General features: G+C 44.8%; 2 protein-coding genes across 4 annotated transcripts in view; one reads left to right on the top strand and one right to left on the bottom strand.

The window, feature by feature from the left end:
• The window catches only part of TRMT13 (tRNA methyltransferase 13), a 182,668-nt gene extending 162,649 nt beyond the window's left edge, over positions 1-20,019 (top strand). Inside the window, exon 11 of the mRNA XM_078644453.1 lies at positions 12,979-20,019. Coding sequence (XP_078500579.1) covers positions 12,979-13,162 — 184 coding nt within the window. The 3' untranslated portion in view covers positions 13,163-20,019. The remainder of the gene's footprint in view (positions 1-12,978) is intronic.
• The window catches only part of LRRC39 (leucine rich repeat containing 39), a 200,631-nt gene continuing 191,040 nt past the window's right edge, over positions 12,420-22,010 (bottom strand). For all 3 annotated transcript variants that reach the window (XM_078644464.1, XM_078644470.1, XM_078644477.1), the window contains exons 7-9: positions 20,577-20,729; positions 13,940-14,076; positions 12,420-13,553 (exon numbers count right to left, since the gene is read on the bottom strand). In XM_078644464.1, coding sequence (XP_078500590.1) covers positions 13,498-13,553; positions 13,940-14,076; positions 20,577-20,729 — 346 coding nt within the window. In that variant the 3' untranslated portion in view covers positions 12,420-13,497. The remainder of the gene's footprint in view (positions 13,554-13,939; positions 14,077-20,576; positions 20,730-22,010) is intronic.

Raw genomic sequence — 22,010 nt, forward strand, 5'->3', positions numbered from 1 at the left:
GGATTCTTGTTAAGTTGAGTTTGGTACAAAAGGGCATAATCAGACCTAGGACTTCAATACCGAAATATGAAAGTTCTATAAGTAGTTTTAGTTGAACTCTCTGCATCTTTATTTTCCTCTGCTCATGGAGGCAGAGGATCCTCTGCTGTTAACATTCATGCAGGCTATGCTTACATTGTTTTATTAGTGAAATAAATTCTATTGTTATGAACATTTTATAGTATAATATATTGAACCGCTAGGAGGAGTTGTACCAGTGCGGACCAGAGGCCTGACTTCTAATCCCCACTTACCCTCTGGACCACAGTTTGTGATTCTGGGCAGTTGTCTGTAAATCCCTGTGTCATAGTGCATCATTTGTAAACTAGAGCGTGCTTAAGAACAGGCTAAACTGCAGCGTTGGGTATTGCATGAAAGATGAACATTTAGCCAACAGTTCATTCATATCTGAAATCAGTCTATGAACCTCTGTGGGTATGGGACAAAGACACATAATGTATAGCAAACACATAGTAAAACCACCTGTTATGGCAAAGATTCCAATTAAAGCAGAAGAAAAATAAATAAACATTTGAGCCAAACTTTTCTTCCTCATTGAAATGTATACATCCTCTTGTCTAACCCACATGGCATTTCTGGTGTTCTATACCCCATATGTCAAAACCCCTTTCAGACGGCCAAGGGGCAAGCAGGGGTTACTGGGCACAAACGTGGGGATTGAGGCCTTTTACTCCTGTTGTCCTGGGCCCAATTTACTACGGATTCTGAGTAACTGGGCAAGTAACTTATGCACCTAACTCTAATTCATAACATGGTTGAGCAGTCCAAGGCTCCTTCAGGGTGGTGGAGGGGTACTGATAGTATCAATACAGCTCACAATTCAAAATACACACTGCAGTAGTAGTAAATCATAGACCAGAAGAATGTTCACTTTTATGAAAAAAGAAATGTATTTTATTTCTACTGCATACCACACAAAAATACAACATTCCCAATTAAGAATCCCCCTTTGTGTGTTTCTTTGCCGATTCCATTTCCTCCCTGTGTAAGCAATAGTGGTTATTCCCCATTCACTATTGTTATTATCCAGGCTAAGCCCCACTAGCAGTCCGAGTCACTAGAGTCTGCTTTGACTCTGTTTTAAAGGCAATGTTATTCCAGAGCGTCTTCCCTAGTTAACAGCAAGTTCCCCCGGGACAGACAGGCCTGAAATCAGTCTTAACTTCAAGGATAGGCATGGAGCATCTGGATTTCCTCAGTGTGCCCCGTTCACTGGGCCATGAATCGGCTGCAGCTGGGATTAGTTAAGTCTGCCACATGCAGCCAAGGTGGCTGCACTCAACCAGTGGAGAGTCCCTCACTCCTGTAGCGACCAGAGATTCTCTGCAGTTCCTCCTGCAGAGTAAGCTTCCGGTTTGTCTCCTGGCGCGGGATGATTGTGGTGATCATGTTGCAGATCCCTCGTCTTGATGATGATGATCAGGTGCTCCCACAACACCCTCACTTCTCTGGTAGGGGGGTGGCAGATCAGGTCGCAGTTCTTGATGCTCCCAGTGACCCTCTCTGGTATACTGGGTCAAGGTATCTAACAGTACAACAGCTCCCACCCGATCAGCATGGTGAAGTCTTCGGTAGCTGCCTCTCCTGACATATGGGGTTGCAACTAGCTACTGCTCAAGATTATGGCCCATCCCGCCAAGGCAGTCTGTTCACAGAGGCACCTCCAGGCGTTCGGGGTTGCCGACTTGGTAATACACATGGGCTCTGGCTACTACACATGGGCTTTGGCCCTATCGGTGCAGCGCGGCGCACAGCCTACTTCATGGCAGACACGGGTCACCAACTCTGTCATGCATATGGGCAATGACCTCATCAGTGCAGCTGCCATTTCCTCACACCATGGAGCGAGAGTCCACTCGATAGAGCTCCCCATTGGACCTGGATCCCTCCAACGCACTCCCCTTTGCCACAGGGAACACTGCTCTTGGCAAGCAGGCAGGTGCTGGTGCTCAAGCGCAGGTGGTCTTGGATTCCCTGGGTGATGCAACTCACCCAGCAGGGAGACTAGCAGGCCTTGGCCCCTAGTCCTGGTCACAGGCAGAAGTCTTGCGCAGTTTCCTCTCCTCACACAGACCACCTGGCTGCTTGGCAGATAACAGTTTTTGGTGTCTCAAACTCCCCTTCTAATAGTCCATTTCTAGACCTCAAATGTGATTTAGGGTCAGAGTCTTTGAAGGTTTCATGTTGGGAGTCTGCTTCTTTTGTAGTGTCCACTCATGTTCTTTCTCATTCTCTTGAAAAACAGTCTGTCACAGTAGAAGAGACTCTAACGTTTATAGTCCGGCTACACAGGCCACACATATACCTAGTGCTTGCATGCTCCATCACTTGTATACCACCTTCACACACTGCACCTTACTGTGACATACCTGTAATGTACCTCATAGGCACCCTTACATACAGCATCTGTATTAACCATGCACAGCACTAGATTATTCATGTATTGTACAACTCATAAGCATACATACATTTAGCACATGCACATCTTTCAAGTATTGTCCCACTGAAAGGCACACATACATCCAGCGCAGGCATTTACGCAGTGCTCAGTGCTGCAGTATCCCTGAATTGTACCCTTCTCAGTCACACATACCTCCAGCGCAGATACACCACTTCTGCTCTATGCAGCACTTCACAACTGATGTAGTCCAAGGGTGAGTTAAGCACACAGCAGCGTAACTTAAAAAAATTAATGAGCCTTTAGGCCTCACTCCAGTGACGCAGGTTAAAAAGGACCTGTTCACTACTACTGATCACTACACTGTACTCGTGTGTGTTGCTTAACTCCTGGTGAAGGCAGTAGCCTTCCAGCACTAGGAGGGTTTTGCTTTGGGCGTTCCTCCCTGATCTACAAGATCGCAATCCTTGAGACAGGCCTATATCATGGCGCTCATGCCCGATCCTTGTTTGCCTATAAGAAAAATCACCATTAGGGATCCAGACATCAGTACAGTTGGACTCTCAGGGCAGGGGTGCACGTCCATTACCATGCAGAGGACTTTTCCTTCCCTATACCATACATGACTCTCTTTACAAAAGGAGCATTTTAGGGATTGGTAGTGGAAGGCTGTATTCCATAACAGTTACTATGGCTTTGATGCATTGGAAAATTGCTGTGCCTCACTGACATGAGTCTTTTATGGAAAGAGGTTAAGGCGAAAAAGAGGAAGTCACGCCAGGCCTGGAACTTTCACATTACCTAAGCTCATATCTGTCAGGGTTGACAAGTTTGTTGGTGTTTTTGTAGAGTTAAACAGTGATGGGGAAGGGGGTTTCCCAGCTCCAGAAACGGAACTTTTCTGCTTTCTGATGGGCTTGCTATGTGTGAAAGCTGGACCAGATGACAGTCAGGCCTTTGATTTCCTGTGAGCGGCACATTGTGGTATAAGTTGTTTCTGCATATAGTCAATGCTTACTGTGGCTAGATTCTGTGGGTGGAGCCATTACTGTCATTAGCTCAATTGTGACTCTTTGGTTACTGCAGGCTAAAGGTTAGGCTATGTGTCAAACCGACACAGCAATGCCAGAACTACTTGAGAGAATGTGTACAAGAATTACATTGTCTTTTAATGTAGTCTCTTTGTAGGGTTGCAAGGGCTAATGTTTCACAATGGGTATAATATGAGTATGTCTGGACCAAGCCAAGTACCTTAGCAACTGTAGATAACTTAAAAGAAATTATTTGCTGCATGTCATCATTGATTTAAAATACAAGGGTCAATCACCCCCCATTCTCAGTCTTGCGTTTCCCAGTGATGATTCTGTAACTGTGAGAACGAGGGACTTTCCCTTTATGTTATGAATCCTGACATATCCAGCTTGTAAAATAGCTCAATGTACTAAAGCCTTCATTACAAATAATTGTGTTTATCCTGAAGCTAACAGGTCTAAGCTTGGTAAGTCCCGTGTACCATTTTTCTTGCTAAAGTTAATACAAATTAGTTTTTGTGAGATGCTGATTAACCCCTTCCAGGCTGATGACGAGCTCAACTCGTCATGAGCGTAACCTGCCGTACGCTCATGACGAGCTGAGCTCGTCATGTAACGCGGTATTTTTAAAATTGCCGCGCACAGCGGGAAAAGCTGCCGCAGCGATGCAGTTAAGAAGTATTTTAAGAGCTATTTTATCCCACAGTTTATAATTGTTATTGCCCTCTTCCTCCTTCTCATCATTGTTTTTAATATCATTCAGAATCTCAGTGATTATCATCAAGGATTCAAATAGCTGTTTTTTTTTATTTTTCTCATTAAGCATGTTCAGCCCTTTTTTGCAAAACATCGCAGGGTTTTCTGCACAGCATATCTCTAAGCTAGAAAGTTGTGATAGGCTTCGGGAGAGGTGCATCTTTTTTAGGTTTTAGTTTCCATTATGCAGTTAGAAGTATATCTTGAAACTGCATTTGTTCATATTAATGATATACAGCAGTAAATGTTTAAGCTATAAAACGTTCTTATGGCCTCTGAACTTCTTATGTGAAGATCCTGCATGTTACAATGTGCCTATTGGCTCTTAAAGGTCAAGGATGGTGTCCATGCATGCATGCTCCTTATACTGGTTCTCTCTGCGGACTTCAATGCCATCAATTATGGCAGATTAATAGAATTGCTAGATAGTTCATATGAAATTGGCTGAACCGTCCTGCAGTTTTTCACCTTCGTCCTACAAAACTACACTCAGTAAGTCAAATTGGGTTTTCTTGTCCATAAACTGTGGAGTGCCTCAAGGTTCACACCCGTTGATAATCAACAGTTGTATGGCTCTCCTCGATAAGCATCATTGACATCCACAACATTGGGTTTCACATGTATGCAAACAATATAGTGCTCTACCTCAAGCTACAAGGGTTTAGTTGACAGACCCAGAGCGGCTGCTGGCCTTTAACTCATCCAAATCTGGATGATGCAGAGCGCCTGAACCTCAATGGATTGCGGACTGGATACGGTTAATCCTACACCACTCCACTTTTAACAGTCTGAACATCCGATAGCCTGCGCAATTTCCTGATGATAAGGGATGGGATTGATATGTACTCTTTAGCAAGGTCTTTGATGACAACCTCTATTTCACAAATCAAGTAGAAAAACTTTGTTCTCTGTCAACTGTTTGTCATCTTTGCCTTTTACAAATAACTCAGAAAATTGCTTTGATCCTTGCTATGGTAATGTGGCACGTTGATAACTGTAATGCCATTTACCTGGGTGTAACAAAGCTCTCTCCAAATAATAGGGAGCTCTAAGAAAGCGTGTCCTGGTGCACACTCTTCTTTCGGGACTTTCACAACATCAAATACCATTCAATAGTCTCCGACTGCAGTAAGGTCATAATTCAAGACTATAATCACCCATAAATCCTTGCATGGCTGGACACCTAAATATTTAGTCGCGACAAGCACCTGATTAACTTTGAGTTATCTCTCACCAACATTTAATAATCCCTATCCCCAACCTACATTCCAGTCATTCACTTATCCGAGCCCAAGCATCAATGCACATAACCAAGATATGCAACATGGGGTGATGTTTATTTTCTTTTAATTTCTTATCTTATATTCCCATGTCTTTACTCTCCAGTGTGTGAAAGTAATACTAAGGTTCTTCTGTAATCTGGTTCTGCAGTCCAAGTGACCACAGGGGCAAAATTTAACCAACCTATTCAGAGTTCACACTCAGTATCTCTTCCTTCTCAAACCGAAGTGTGGGGCCAAGAAAGTGAGTGGGTAGCACTAGGATGTACGCATTTCATCTCAGGAGGACTTACCAGAACCTCCAGACTCAAGATTGTGGTGAACAGTAGTGCTAATTCAAGAAGAACACGAGTTAGCCGAGTGAGAGTGAATAGGATTGCTGTTGAGATCATTTGGCGCAGACAGTGCATAGGGTAGTGGTGAAGGATTGATGAAACTGAGTGCTTGTGAGGATGAAGATCCTCCGCATGGAAGTGGCACAAACATTGAAATGTGAGACAGACGAACAGCAACAGCAAGACACTAATCACTGGGGAATGAGTTATTAGATCTGAGCGCCGCGTTTGACACCGTCTCGCATCCCATCCTATTGCATCGCCTGGAGGAGATTGGGCTGTGTGGTCTGGCCCTCCAGTGGTTCCGGTCCTTCTTAGACGATCGTTTCTTTAGCGTTGCCATCCCACCGTTCCAGTCCCAATTCCATCCTCTGAAACAGGGGGTGCCGCAAGGCTCCTCGCTGAGTCCCACGTTGTTCAATCTTTACGTGAGACCGCTGGCTGAGGTCGTCAAGCAATGGGGCATTACCATGGTCTCTTATGCCGACGACACTCGGCTAGGGGTTACGATCAGCGGGGATGCGGACCAGGATGCCCCCAGGTTTCAGAGCGGACTTAGGGCGGTGGCGAGCTGGATGAAGAACAACTGTCTCCAGCTCAACGCAAAGAAAACGGAGATCATGATAGTCGGTAGGAGGTCGGAACTGTGGGGAGACAGATGGTGGCCAGCGGAACTGGGACATGTCCCCATTCCGGTCACTGAGCTGAAGAACCTCGGAGTTTGGATGGATCCCTCCCTCAGCTTCGTGGGCCATACGAAGAGAACTGCGGCCTGTTGCTTTGGTATACTACGGTCGTTGCGTCCCGTCTTGAAGTTTTTTGACCACCGCACCAGGCAGCTGATAGTCCAGTCTACAGTGTTATCTCGCCTGGACTATGCCAGCTCGCTTCTGGTAGGGGCTAATGTGGCGGAGGTTACCCGCCTCCAACGTGTCCAGAATGCCGCGGCGAGAGCCATTGTTTGCCTACCTCGAACATGTTCCGTTTCCGGCACCTTGAGATTTCTGCATTGGCTGCCTATCAGGTCAAGAATCCAGTTTAAAGTACTGTGTCTGGCCTTCAAGATTTTGAGGGGTGGGAGCAGTGGCGGTTCGTCCATTGGGGGCGTTGGGGCGTTGCCCCACTAGCCATGGGCCCCATGGACGACCGTCACGTCACTGACACTGCGCATACCAAAAAATTAAATTACGAGCGCAGCGCCGGCCCGACAGTCATAATAATCAATGATTGATTTTGATGTCGGACCCGGTCGGAGTAAGTCACTAACTACTAACGGAAGCGCCGAGGGTGTTGGGGGCGGGCCTGCGGCAGTGACTAGTGAGTGGCGGGCTGGCAGCAGATAGCAGCGTGGCAGGGGCAGTGTGTGCGCATTTAGGACAAGTCATTTTTTTGACTTGCCCACGCATGCGCACACACGCAGTAGCCCCTTCCCTCCTCCTCCTCTAGCACGAACACAGGCAGTGACCCGGGGTAGCCGGGTCTCATTATGGGCAGTATTAGCCCTGCTCTTTAACCAATCCTGGCGCAGTGGCGATGTTATGCTGCGCCAGGATTGGCTGAGTTACCGCCGCGCTTGCCCTAGAAGAATTTAAACTAGGCCCACCACGGGCACGAGGAGCGCTTCACAGAAACCCGCATCTCCAGCGCTGGGTGTCCCGGCCACAGCGTCAGCGAGGCCCGGAAGATTGCTGGCCTGCGAGTGCGAGAGTGTCAGTGAGCAGCTTATGAAAGCTGCCCTGCAAGACCACCAGTCTGAGGAGGATGCCACCACCAGGATGAGCGACAGGGCACGGCAGCAAGCCCCGATGTGGCACTTAGAGAAGTTAACAGCATAAAAAAAAAGCCAAACTGTACTGCCCGCGGCCCCGCCTAAACTCGCTGTAGAGCTGCGTGAGATCAGATGGAATCTGGATCCGACCTAGTCTCCTGCTTTATAATGAGGGCGGGAGCTGACAAGGTCAGGAAAGCTGAGACTGAGAGACTGGGTGAGAGATCACTGTGAGTGTATGCCCCCGTGGGGTCCGCCACCGAGATGTTCATCATGTTCTACTCGGGCAGACGGGCATGCTGTCGGACTCGGAGTCGGGGAGGAAGGAGGCCGAGATCAGGGAGCAAGTAGCAACAGTGCTAACAAGCTGCTCTGCAGCGAGCACGCCCACACTGCGCAGTGGCTGGCAACTCTTTCGTACCTCTGAGAGGCACAGCGACAGCGCTGTCGGCACACCTACATCACTCCGTGAGGCTCAGACCGGTCAGTACACAACTCCACCATACCTCTCTGTGAGGAGCAGCACTGTCAGTACACCTAGTTCACTCTGTGAGGCACACCTACATCACTCTGTGGCTGAGCACGTTCAGTGCACAGCTCATTCACACCTTTCTTTGAGGCACAGCTATGTCGGTACTACACCTGTTGGTACACCTACCGCACTCGGAGGCACAGCACAATCAGTACACCTAGCTCAGGGCCTAGCAGCTCCTTCATACCTCTGCGAGGCGCAGCACTGACTGACCGTACACCTTGCTCACAGGCTGACAGTTCCTTAATACCTTTGTGAGGCATAGCAGTGACAGTACACCTACCTCACCGGCGGACACGTTTCATGTCTTCAGTGAATCTGCAAACTCTAACTCTACACACGGGCTCACGGTCTGACAGCTCCCTCAGCCTCACCTCGTGAGGCGCAGTAATCCTGCACAGCCAGGACACCGCCCGCGCCTCCCATGACTCCCAGAAAGATTGTGCTCTTTGCACATGGCCCGCGAGCTGACATCTCCTTTACACCTCAGTGAGGCACGGCGCTGTCTGCACACTCAGCGCACCTGCAGACAAGACGTTTCTCCCATCGAGACAGCAGTCTCAGCACACGCAAAGCAGATCGTGTGCTGACAGTAGGCATTCAGAGGAGGATAAAGAAGTTGGTGCAGCAGTTAGTTCATGCACAATGACAATGACTCAGCCGACCTGCTGCCTTTGGACGGGCTGAAGAAACTGGGGACATCAAAGCCGGACACTGTGAGTGAGCATTTACTAATTACATCCCTCCCTCACCCTTACTTACTTAGGAACATCTCTCAATATATATAAATGATGTAACTGGAGTGGGGAAAGGACGTGTTCAAGGTGCGTGAACACGCAATGATTATTTAGAGAGAAGAGGTAGTAGCATCCTATATGAAATGGGGGGAAATTACTCTTTCATTCGTTTTGTCCCCTCCCCCCCGATTCTCTTTAGTGGGAGATTTACAGCAGCCTGTAACCCTAGAGGGAAGTATGACATGATTATTATATGTTTTAATAATTATAGTACTGCTGTGCCTATGTCAAAGTTTTATAGATTAAGCTTTGGTTTTTTATAATTTTGTGAAGTGTCACCATCCATCCATGTCGCAGCATAACTGCTCAATTACGAATCTTTTTACTTGCTTTCTGGGACACCGCATTATCGCATCAGTTTATTGAAATGCAGCCTAATCTCAATTTAAGCATACTAATAATGTATTCTTACTTACACATGAGTTTAATGAAACACCACTCGACTAGCAGGTGGCTTGACAGTACAAGGCAGCAAATTCGACATTCCAGTGCTTTGAGTCTCCGCCACATGGCATATTTTTCCACAGAAATTGTACAAAGTCCATAGGGGAAAACGGAAATGCTAATTTGTGACTATTTATAAACATCTCTAAAATGAGTTCCCACATTTTAGAATTAGCCTGGGTGAGTGATGTCTGTGTGAGTGCAGGTTGAGCAGTGTGCCTGTGTGAGTCCAGGGTGAGTGATGTCTGTGAGAGTGCAGGGTGAGCAGTGTGCCTGTGTGAGACCAGGGTGAGTGATGTCTGTGTGAGCGCAGGGTGAGCAGTTTGCCTGTGTGAGTCCAGGGTTAGTGATGTCTGTGTGAGTGCAGGGTGAGCAGGGTGCCTGTGTGAGTCCAGGGTTAGTGATGTCTGTGTGAGTGCAGGGTGAGCAGGTGAGCAAAGTGCCTGTGTTAGGCCAGGGTGAGTGATGTGAATGGGTGAATGCTGGCTTAGTGATGTGTCAGGGAAGGGTGAGTAATGGGTCTATGAGTGCAGGGTGACTGTGCCTATGTAATGCAGGGAGAGTGATGTATCTGTGCAAGTGCAAAGAGACTTGTGTGGCTACTCCCAGAGATGTATTCGACAAGCCACCTCTTTCTCAAATCATTGTGCTTGAGAATGCACCATTTGCCCATTTTTTTCAAAATGTTCTCGTGGGAGAACCCCCCGATCCCCCCATAGGTGGTTCGGCCTCACTCGCTCGCCACAGTGCAGTGTTTACGCCTCACCACTTTCAAATGTCACCAGCCGCCACTGGGTGGGAGCCCTCAAATTCTTATGAATCTTCTGTCCTGGTATGTGCCCGCCAGGTCTCTAAGATCTTTGGGTCAAGCTCTTACAGTGATCCCCCGTTACAGGTTGTGCCGGGTAGGTGGCCGTTCTTTCCGGGTCAGAGCGGCTGAGCTTTGGAACTCTCTCCCTGTTGATATGCGACTGCTTTCTGATCTTTTAACTTTTAGTAAAGCTCTAAAAACCCTTCTGTTTGAATAAATTGCCTTGTTTTCTCTGTTATGTTCCCTGTAGATGTTGCTTATTACTTGCCATGCGCCAGGACGCCCCTTAGCTGGGGCAGCTGTGCGCAGTACAAAAGTCCGTAACATAACATAACATAACAATGAGATGGACATGTTGCAAAGGATTGACAGAATTGCTTATGTGTTGAATAGTCAGTTCAACAAGCTACAAGACACCATAACAGTGCTGGGCAGTAAAGTCACACATCCTGCCAAGACAAGTTAAACCGACGTGGGTTGACATAGAGGGGACCCAAGATTGAGTCATGGTAGCCTCGAAGTGCCATAGAGTAGCAGATCAGAGAATGCAATTAATAGAAAATGCCCTCAGGACATAGAACTTCAATAATATTTTAGAGGTTATCACACCTTATCAATTTCAAAAACCCTGGAAATTCCCACGGAGGTGGTTACAGAGGCTATTCATACATTTTGACACTTTAGTGCACCAAAGCTGGGATATCAAGTGGCACTGTGGGACCCATCATAGTGTTCATCCTGGGAAGCCAAGTTTGAGAGGAGTAAATCCTTAGCAGCCCAGCAGATCGGAAACCCACAGATAAGAGACACAAATATGTTTCTTACTGGATGCCTCTAGAACTGTAGAGCTGAAAAGCAGTGATCTTGAACCACCTAATAAAGACCTCTTATTGATGTTGCCCAAGCCAAAATACTCTTCTCATTGAAATTGAGAATCATGACCCAAGGCAGGAAATCTATATTTTGGAGGTGGCAAAATGCTTGACATTTATTGGACTCAGTAATGGCAAGAAAACCTCACACACTTGACAAAAGAGAATGATTTTGCCCAGCTAACAGTAACTTGAAGGTGCTGATATGGTGCTGGATACCCCAGTCACTACCTGAAAGGGCCCTGGACATTATTCTTGGGAAGCAGAAATTAAGACCGAAGGCATTCTAGATTACGAGTCCGTAGCATACTCAACACCTATCGGAGCCGTCTCGGAGAAGTTGAGCAAATTTATGTATGCTAAAAGACTAACCTGTAGCATGTATAAACTACAATAGTGACTGTAACCTATCCTGTTTATTTTCCCTGAGATACTGTAATTCGAATTCCTAATTATAATGTAGTTTTGAAAAAAGAGTAGCATCCAGCACTGTAAAAGTGAAAACTAAATAAAAGAAATGTAAACTCAGAGATCACGTTCCCAATTAACATATAAATTCAGCAACCTCTGTTGGAATTTTAAAATGTGTTAACCAGACAGAAATATTTTCCAGAGTAGTGATGCTGCTCAAGGCAAGTACTCCTGAGAGACCAGCAAAACAGGCAAATAGCCAACATTTATGATTAGTATAGTTTAAACGGGTAGTTTATTCAAGTGAATTTACATTCCTAGGTTCGATAATGTCAATGCAGTGACATCTACATTCGAATCCTACAAATTTTAGAGTTTCTTTCCCGGAAACTGTTGGTCACAGTTGCCAGTAAACATGCTGGCGTTACCACATTGTGATGGCCTGAACACTCCCTGAAAAAAGCAACACGTCCACGTGAGTCGTTTACTTTAAGTGCTCTCTCTGATCCCCTCAGCTCCTCGAACAATTTCACTTTTATCATTTCTGCAGGTGTCTTTCATCACAGAATTCATGGAAATACTACTACACTACTGCTATATGTATTTACTGGAAGCAAGCTATACCTCCTGATGACCCTTAACCAGGGCGAAACTGTTCCCGGGTTGCTTGTGCTCCAGTTTTGGTGAGGGCCTGACCTAACAGTTCGGGCTGGACTGTTCCCATTGGAGCAGGATGAAGACTTGTTTGCATATGGCTGGGTCCAAACGGAGGTGGCATGGTGTGCAAAACAATGATGGACTGGGATGCGGCCTTGAGTACTTACCGGTGACTGAAATTAATTCAAGCATTCCCTCCCTTACATTTTTGTATACTTCTTTTTACATGTATTTATAACACCCAACACATAGAGATTCTAGGCAGAATATCATGCATCTGAAATTTTATTTCATGACTGTTGTGTTTTTGCTAATGTCTGTGAAATCCTCACAACATTTTGCCAACTGAAAGGGTGTCGTCTGTGCTAATATGTGTAACTGTCTTAACAGGCAGATCGCTTCTTCTGATTTCAGGCAAGATCTTTTTTGTTTCTCTACTCCAGGTTCTCATGAACAGATTAGCCGAGATGTTTTTACAGGGTGCTGGTGGGTGGATGCAAATTTTTAAACATTTCAAAATTGTAAAAGTAGCTGCAGGTCCTTGCTTTGGAGCAGAACTCCTTAAGCCTTTGATTTACATGATCACAATTTCTTTATAGACTAAGTGTGACACAGTCATGTTACTCCCCACTGCCTCTATTTTGAAATCGATGAAGTTGGTTATGAAGTACAACTGATTGATCATATTTGCTGAGGCATATAATGCTTCTGATAAAGTAACTGGGCTCGCGACCAGATCTTTTGTCTTTTTTGGGGGAAATGGACATTGATGTTGTTGCATGTCCATTGTAATATGCTGTTGTAAGATGTTTATTGTCTCTTCTAGGCTGCTTACCGTGGAAGAACGAGAAAACATAGGGCGTCTCTGCAAGCTGTTGATTGACCGTGGGAGAATCCATTATTTACAGCACAACGGCTATCGGGCCGACCTGCAATACTACACAGACCCTGCGGTGTCCTTGGAGAACGTACTGTTGACAGCTGTACCAAGTCAATCTGCATTGTTGTAGCTTTTCCAAGATGGAGTACTTTGCTAGAATGGCCACAGATATGCCTGCACTCTTTAAACCTTGTTTACAGACTTATCACTTGTTCAACAATGTTAACGGTTTTTATCACCATCTTGTTGTGTGACTGGAAAAGGATTTCTTTAAGCAGTTCTCTTTGGAGTGCAGCTGTCAGAAAAGTATGCCACACTGCCCGAAAGACTTGTCTTTGTTACGCATTTAGATGCCCCAGTCACACATCATATACGTTTTGCAATGTTTTGACTTCAAGAGCACCGTCCTTGGTATAATCCATTGGCATGTGTCAGATCTGGCAAGCTGGGCGTGGAATGTGGTATTTAGCGTTCCATTTCAATAGTGACTGATAGAACAGCTGCATAAGTGTCTTCTGTTTCTGTAAGTAAAAATAATCTTGTTAACATATTATTTACGTCCATAAATGTACATTGATCCCACTTATTTTAAGTCAGTTGTTTCATGCTCCACAATCCATTTTTAAAGTAAGAATTACACAAATAGAGAGACATAATGTGAAGCTACCATCCTTAACGTGAGGTTGAAATTCACATCCTGCCTTGTAACAAAGATGTCAGCATTTTAAAGAGAACTACAAAGGATACTTGATGTAGGCTGAAATTAGCATACATTACTGCATTTAATAATAATCTACCCTTGAAATTCAAGGGTACTGTTAGACTTTGGTTTGTGCCAATGTCAACTTTGTCTTATGCCATTTTTGTTTGTAGTCATGGAAGGAACGAGTAAGAATTATTTCCCCACCTTTCTGGAGTGATTCTTGTATGTATGCGTGCATGAACTCTAGGCCAAAGAGTTCCCGTTCATCCTCCTCCTCCGGGTTTTCACAGGGTGGTAATGTTACCTGTAGCTGGAGTGGATTATCTCTGAAGTTGACAAATCTGTTTGCACATTAAAAAATCCAGTTATTTCCTTTAAAATTGACCAAAGTTAAATATAATGTAAACCAACACAGATCATATTAATAACTCCTAATCATATTGAATCTGTACCACTGACACTCACCCACGTGCTCTAACGAACGTATGTTGCAGCGCGTACTAGAAAGTCTTTACATCCCGCTGTGTGATTGATGTTAAAAATTGCACTTTGTTACATTTTTAAACTGTGTTGGAGCTACTTATCACTGAGGCACCTGTCGCCCCTGAAACCCCGGTCCACCGCAAGCGTTAGGCTTGTTAGTGTGGAGGGTGCAGGGCGGTACCTTCTTCCGGGTTCTCTCCCGGTGCAGGCACTGATTAGGCGAGTGTTGTAGAGGCGGAGCTGAATACTAGCCCGTTCTCTACATAAGCCTAATGTCCACTGTAACGCGCAGCGGATACGCGCAGCGTCAGCGCCGTATACGTGCCGAAGAAAAGCCAAAGACCAGCCCGTCTGTGCCCGTCCGGGCCAGGACAGAGCACGGGGCTGAAAGCTATGTCGGGCCGGCCTTGCGCAAACCAGGTATGAACTCTGATCAACTGAGGGCTTTACGTACCGCCATCCATGGAAACTGCACTACACTCAGGCCTGACCTCACAGGTAACACCTCATGCCCTAACTGTAAGCTCACTCTCACCAACTTCCAACCCTACCCTGACCCGAGAGAACGTAGCACGATTCCGAGACAAATACCCAAACCCAAGGCCTTAGATTTTTTTGTTTTATAGCATAAACTGCCGCTCTCTACCTCAGCATATGTTAGACATTTTTAACCTACTACTGGAAGACAAACCCAGTGCACTTTTCCTGACGGAAACCTGGCTCCATGATAGCGCTGGCCCTGACGTAGCCACCGCTCTCCCCCCTAACTATGCAATAGCCAGGAAGGACAGAGTGGGCAAAATAGGTGGCGGTATCGCCATTATTTTCATCAGAGAACTAATATGTAGCCTTGCGCCGGTTGACATCCCAGAATATGAAGCTGCCTTCTTTAAAATCACCTTAAATCCCAACTTCACGTTTTCTGGTTTGTTGATGTACAGGCCCCCTGGAAATGCTACAACGTGGGCTCAGAATTCAGCGAATTACATCACGCCTTTCCATCTTGCCTCCAAAATTTTTTCGCTGATCGGAGACTTAAATTTGCATCTAGACGATCCTTCGAATGCCACATGCACTAACCTGCTGGATGATCTAACAGCACTGAACGTGAGACTATTGAACTCTGGTCCCACGCATAAAGCAGGACACCTGCTCGACTCAATTTTTTCAAACATTACTGACCTGAGATGGCTCAGTACAACTCCCGTCTGCTGGTCAGATCACTATTTAATCCATTTCAGTCTAAAACTACCAGCCCCTACCCAGCTGCAGCCCATCTGTCCAGCCACCTCTATGAAAAACTGGAAGACACTTAGCATCGAACAACTAAATAACACCTTAGCCATAAATCCCCCAACTCAAGGCCACGATATGGAAAGCATTGCCAATGCGACACATTTATGGCTCAGCGACGCTGCAGACGTCTGCCTCCCCCCCCCCCCCCCCCATCACATTAAGGGAAATTGTCACCGCCCCCCAGCCTCTTGGTTTAATGACCACTTAAAATCAGTAAAATCTAAGTGCAAAGCACTCGAAAGACAGTGGCGGAAAGATTACGCACCTGAAAAAAAAGAGATATACCAAAAAGCAAGAAATAAATATCACACGGCCTGCATAAAGGCCCGAGCCCTTCACGTTGCAAACACCATCAACCAACACACCAACAAACAGGGCAAGAACGCTCTTCAGTACGGTGAAGGAATTAGCGGGTGCACAAACTACTGCTATCGCCCACCCGCTTAACAAAGAACAATGTCAAGATCTCGCCATTTTCTTTACAGAAAAAATCGATAAAATAATCAGTGACATAAATAAGAACACTAGTGTAATCGCCCCACAAGATGACACGTCGTTCACACCTTTTGCCACAAACACCCTAGACCACTGGCCCCTGATTACTATTGAGACTTTGAGGTCTACCCTCAAAACTGTAAAGTCTGGCTCCCCCCGTGACCCTATTCCCATTAGTGTCTTGAAACAATTGGAGGCTCCCTCCTTGAATATCATCGCAGACACTTTAAATTCCTCCCTCAGACTCTCCACTGTTCCTACACTCTGGAAGCACGCCATGGTTAGTCCACTTTTGAAGAAACCCTCAGCTAATCCGAGATACCAGCCAACTACCGACCCATATCACTTTTACCAGCTTTCTCGAAACTTCTGGAAAGACATATTCACTCCGCTTTAACCCACTTCACTGAAGAAAATTCCCTCCTTCATCCGTCACAATCAGGCTTCAGGGCAGGTTTCTCTACTGAGACTGCTCTGCTAGGAGTAACCGAGAACATCCGGAAACTCCTGGATGAGGGTCAAACGGTCGCACTCATTCTGTTAGACCTGAGTGCGGCCTTTGACACCATCTCGCATAAAAAGCTACTTACTACGCTAAGAAGGAATGGCATCTGTGGAACTGCACTTGAGTGGATCAGGTCTTTCCTAACAAAACGGACGTTCCAAATAACCTCCCCCCTCGCATGTTCTGAAACGTTCAGTGCCCCTCATGGAGTACCCCAGGGCTCTATCTTGAGCCCACTGTTTTTTAATCTTTACCTTCGTCCTCTGGCAGACGTAGCAGACAAATCAGGACTCACCCTTATGACCTACGCTGATGACTCGCAGATCATCTTCTCACTGTCCGAATCCAACCCCTCAGCTCTTCTTTTCTCAAGCAAGGTCTACGACATCTTCAACTGGATGTCCAACAACCAGCTGAAATTAAATGGAGAAAAAACGGAGGTCCTCCTCCTGGGAAAAAACCAAAACTTATGGAACTCCGCCCACTGGCCTTCTGGCTTGGGAAACCTCCCCTCACCAGCCACCTATGTACGTAATCTGGGGGTACTTGTCGATAATGCCCTCTCCATGAGACAACAGGCCAACAAGGTCGTTGGCCTTTGTTTCACCATCATGAAGCGGCTGAGGAAAATCCTGTGGATGTTGCCCTCTGCTACTCAAAAGACAGTAGTCAATGCCCTTATTACTTCTCGGCTTGACTACGGCAACATTTTGTACCTTGGTTCAAATCAGGCTGTAATTAGGCGACTGCAATTGGTACAAAATTCAGCCGCCAGACTACTATGCAAAATCCCTAAAACCACCAGTGTATTAAAATACCAGAGGGACCTGCATTGGCTCAGAGTTGAGAACCGGATCAGGTTCAATGCCCTGAGCTACATGTTCAGGATTAAAGCCGGCATGGCACCAAAATATCTCCAAGCATTAGCCCGCCATTACATTCCCGAACGAAACCTGCGTTCGCAATCAGCAGCTAATTTTTGTGTACCTAGGTTCAAGCTAGCAAGAATGGGAGGGAGGTCCTTTTCACGCCTAGGACCCACTCTCTGGAATGCACTCCCTCCCCACATCCGCAAGGAGGAAAACTAGGCCAGGTTCAGGAGAAGCATTAAGACCTGGTTGTTTGAGAAATAAATTTTGTTTGCTCTATTTCATCATACTTATCTTTAGTGCTGTATCTCGGCGCCGGGAAACCCTTTTTGGGTAGCTGCGCGCCTTATAAGTGTATAAAATAAATAAATAAATATAATCCTAACGTAAGTACTTAATTGGAGCCGGTGGTTGCCAGTGGGGGCCACCGGCACCTATTTTTCTGCATACTTACTGATAGCAAGAGAGGGAAAACGCACAAATCGGAAAGAGGGAGGAATGGAAAGATGGAAAAACCATCACAAAGAGAGAAGGCCAGAACCAGCAAAAGTGAGATAAACGGATAGGGGCTGTCTGGTAGTGGACTAAAGAGGCATGAGGTAGACATAAGACAACCATCCTTGGTATCTGGTGCGCCGACATTTAAATTTACCGGCTGCAGGCGTCTGAGCAGAAATGTGGGCCCAGGGATTCATTCTTGTACAAATCGAGCACTGCCTAGCCTTCTCTACATGTGAGTGTTCACAGTTTGCTTCTGAATACTATAGATTAGTGTCTTTTATTATGTCCTGCTTTCACACTTGTCTTCCTCTCCACTACCGAGCTGTTAGACTGGGAATTTATTTTATAAAAGCATTGTCAAAACCATTAGGTCTAGCTTGTGTTCTCATGAGATGTAAGAAAATATCTTTAGCAAAAGAGGTGCATGTAGTTCTTCATGTTTTGAAGATTAAGAGAAGTGGGTAAAACGTACCTTGTGATGAGTCAAAGCATCCTAAAATGTTGGGTCCCTCCCCTACAGCCTACTGACTTACCATGAGGGGTTTAGGTAAAGTGAGCTGTGAGCATCCTATGCCCTGTTACTGTATTAGCTTTTTCAATGTCAGTACATGTTGGTGCCATGTGTTCTATATGGCCAAAGAGTTGGAACAATATTCATGCCACACATCAACAGGGCAATTGGTATGAGGTTTTTTTGCCGGCATTACAGGCGATGGGTGCAAATAATGCGGTTTGGTATATCGAGGGCTTAAAAAACAAAGGTAAGCATAATTTGTTATCATAACATTATTCCAAAACAAGAAAACATTGTTATATCAGCTATCTGATTAGTACTTGTGGTGTAGTGACTGGCAATGCTTAACTTGTGAACAAAAAATATATATATATGTGCGTTACAGATGTGGTACTTGCCCACCGCATCCGTCACGCCTTCCCACTTGGCTGCTATTTTGGGTTTTGCAAAGCGACTGGGTGGGAAACCAGCTGAGGCTATATTGACCATCTATAGAGCCAAAACCATAGCCATTGCAAGATATGGGGCTATAAAGACTCTGCCCTGATACAGAGAGAGGAAAATAGATTCCTGCGATCCCTTATGGGTCTCCCCAATCTACACCAGCGTTTGCCGTGCACATGGAACTGGGGATGGGGTATATTGGAGATACCCTGTCTATGGCCCCACTTTTGTCATGGATCAGAACCTGGCTAAATCCCAATCTATCTCTAAATCATAAAATCATTAGGGACTGTATGGGGCGGGACAAAGTGGCGGAGATACGGTGGTTGGCATTTATTAAATCTACAGCAGTTTATCTGGGCTGACCTGAACTGTATACTAACCCTGAAAACCTGACAAGAGAAGATATTAAATGGGTAAAAACACACTTTATAAAAAAACGACAATCGGAAAGGGAAGCGTGTGAAATTATGAAGCCAACTGTAAGGTCACATTATATGCTGATCACGTCAATGTCTATACAATCATATTTGACGATTGTTACTAAACCATTCCATCGGTGGCTTCTTACAAAATTCCGTTTTAATCAGGTGCATTTTCTGTTGGGTATTGATGATAAGTGGTGCAAGCCTCATGAGAATGCACCATGTAAATGTGACGATTTCTCTGACCAGGATTTACTGCATTTTGTGTTTTTTTGCCCCTTTTTTAAGACTGGCAGGAAAAAATGTATCAAGCCAATACTAAGGGACAAAGGGTTTAAGCAGATAAAACCTGCCTTGCTGTATTTGCAACTTATGGAGTCTCCACTAGTCATGTTTGGGGTAGCCAACTGTTTGACTGCCTCTATTCGTTCCAAACAGAATAGACTTCGGTCGTTCTCAGCTTTACATCATGTAAATGTTGATCAGTGCTAGATGTCATGATTGATTAGTTTGTATCAAAAGAATTCCTGAAATTATCATTCTATGGGATTTTGTAAAGTTTGCAAAAAAAATTGTTAACTCAGCTATTAGTCTCTCCTGACTGCCACTGAACATTGTGTACATATTGAATATTTATTGTTTTTAACTTCTAAACTGCCTTTTAATTAATTACTGTTCTTGATATCCCAATGTATTTGTATAGCATACTTTTATGATTTTAAAATAATCGAATAAAGTGATTTTGACTCTGACTCTGAGATGCGGTACTTGCCCACCGCATCCATTACGCCTTCCCTCTTGAAATTAGGTCTAACCCTGCTACTCTGTGTTTAGAAAGCTTTTTAGATTTGACTTTTCAGCAAGGATATGTGTAATGATCAGTAACACACTATTTTTCAGCTACCCCAGCGTCATGATACCGTTTGGTATACGTGAGCTTCAGAAATGTATACAACACAACATAAATCGGAGCATGCTGCCAAGGCTGCCTATTCTTCATTCCACCTCATGCCTCATGCCTCCACCGCCATGCATTTCATATCTCTTTATCGCACTCTTGCATGTTTTGTTTAAACACTTATTTCTCCCTTGGTGTCAGGTTTCCAAGTTTTCCTCCTCATGCTTCTTTCAAGCTATTTAGCCTTTCACTCTGTTGCTCTTCGTTTTATTTAAGTATGATGAGGACAAATAAGTCTCTAGCCCCAGAAATGAATGATGGAGCCCACCACCTGAAACCACTGCCACATTAAGCGCCGGTGACTGAGCACTCATACAAGCATTTATTTGTAAGTATGAAAATAATGTCTACCTCAGATTTGACAATTGCTGTAAGCACGCTGGAATATCCTGAAGTTTGTTGTTGCTGAGAACGAGAGTGCTCAAATTGTTCATGTGGCTGATGGATTCTGGAAGGTTTGCAATTTCATTCCTTTGTATCCAGAATGTATGCAGAGTTTTCATCCTGTTGGAATACAAGGTTTATATTTAAGGCAGCCATTAAACAAGACATCATGATTGCAGAATAGGCACATTAGAATGAATAATAAGACAAATTGCTAGATGCTTCATTCCAGAGAATTATGACGGAATTTAATGTCTTATTAAAAAAAATACATTTTATGTCATATTTATGTGTTTGTCTGTTTGCATTTACAATGTTTAAATATCGTGAATCTCACATTCATAATACTATTGCAAATACTTGGGTAGAACGCTTATGAAAGTATGAGCAGCTATTCCACCGCCCTTCAAACCAAAGGTTTCCCAGGACTTGCCAGCAGCTAAGCAACATTCAAAATCCGGTATAATTACAAATACATTGTAGAAGGAAATCTATTGAATTGTTTTCTAAATTTGAGACTAGAATGTTTCCTCTCCAGGGAGAAAGGTGATGATTCTATGGTCATTGCTTCAGTACTGCAAAAATCTGCTGACCGTGGCAACTTTGAAATTCTGGCATCCACGCTGTGTTTATTTCTTCATCGATGATGTCTTACTTGGGCAAACTGTTTGTGTGGCTACAAACCTGCAACTATGAATCTCTGGTGTACTTCCATAATCTTCCCTCTCTTTTCGGCATCTTATGGTATTGTGGACTAGTTATATTTTTCGCAGTTCATTTGTTACCTCAGAATTGCAGATTTTAATAGCTGACTTCTCATGCCGCTATGTAATGAGGTCATCATAGATGGTCATGTGCCAGTGTATTTACTTTCATTTTTCATTGTAACTCCTGATGGATATTTAACTCTGTTTGGCGGTCATTAGATGAGTTTAGGTTGGGACGTTTTTTATATATTCATACTGAATGCTACTGAAATGCCTTGTAAATATACATCACATGATCTCATCCTAGCATGATCGCATCCTAACAGGCAATGCTATTTTTGCACTGAAATGTGACTTCAATCATGAAGACTGCCAAATTAATCATAGTAGCAATGTCTGGCTTTACTAGATGTCATTGCATGCATGCCTCAACACAAGTGTTTGCTTGCTATGTAGAGCACGCCTAAATATAAGATACTCCTGGATAATTGACCACATTTAAACAGACACCCCTAATGTCATAGTTCACTGTCTATGCACTGTTCACTATACTCCCAATGCAATGAGAATGCAATATTCTTTTATTGCAGAAATAGGAATGCCTGAAGAGCTTTCCGTTACCATATTAGGTTGAAGCCTACAGCAAAGACCTATTGGAGGCATGCTGAAAGTTTTCCTAGGAATACATTCTGTC

The sequence above is a fragment of the Lissotriton helveticus genome, chromosome 1_1 (genome assembly GCF_964261635.1).
Source record: "Lissotriton helveticus chromosome 1_1, aLisHel1.1, whole genome shotgun sequence".
In the NCBI taxonomy this organism is placed as follows: domain Eukaryota; kingdom Metazoa; phylum Chordata; class Amphibia; order Caudata; family Salamandridae; genus Lissotriton; species Lissotriton helveticus.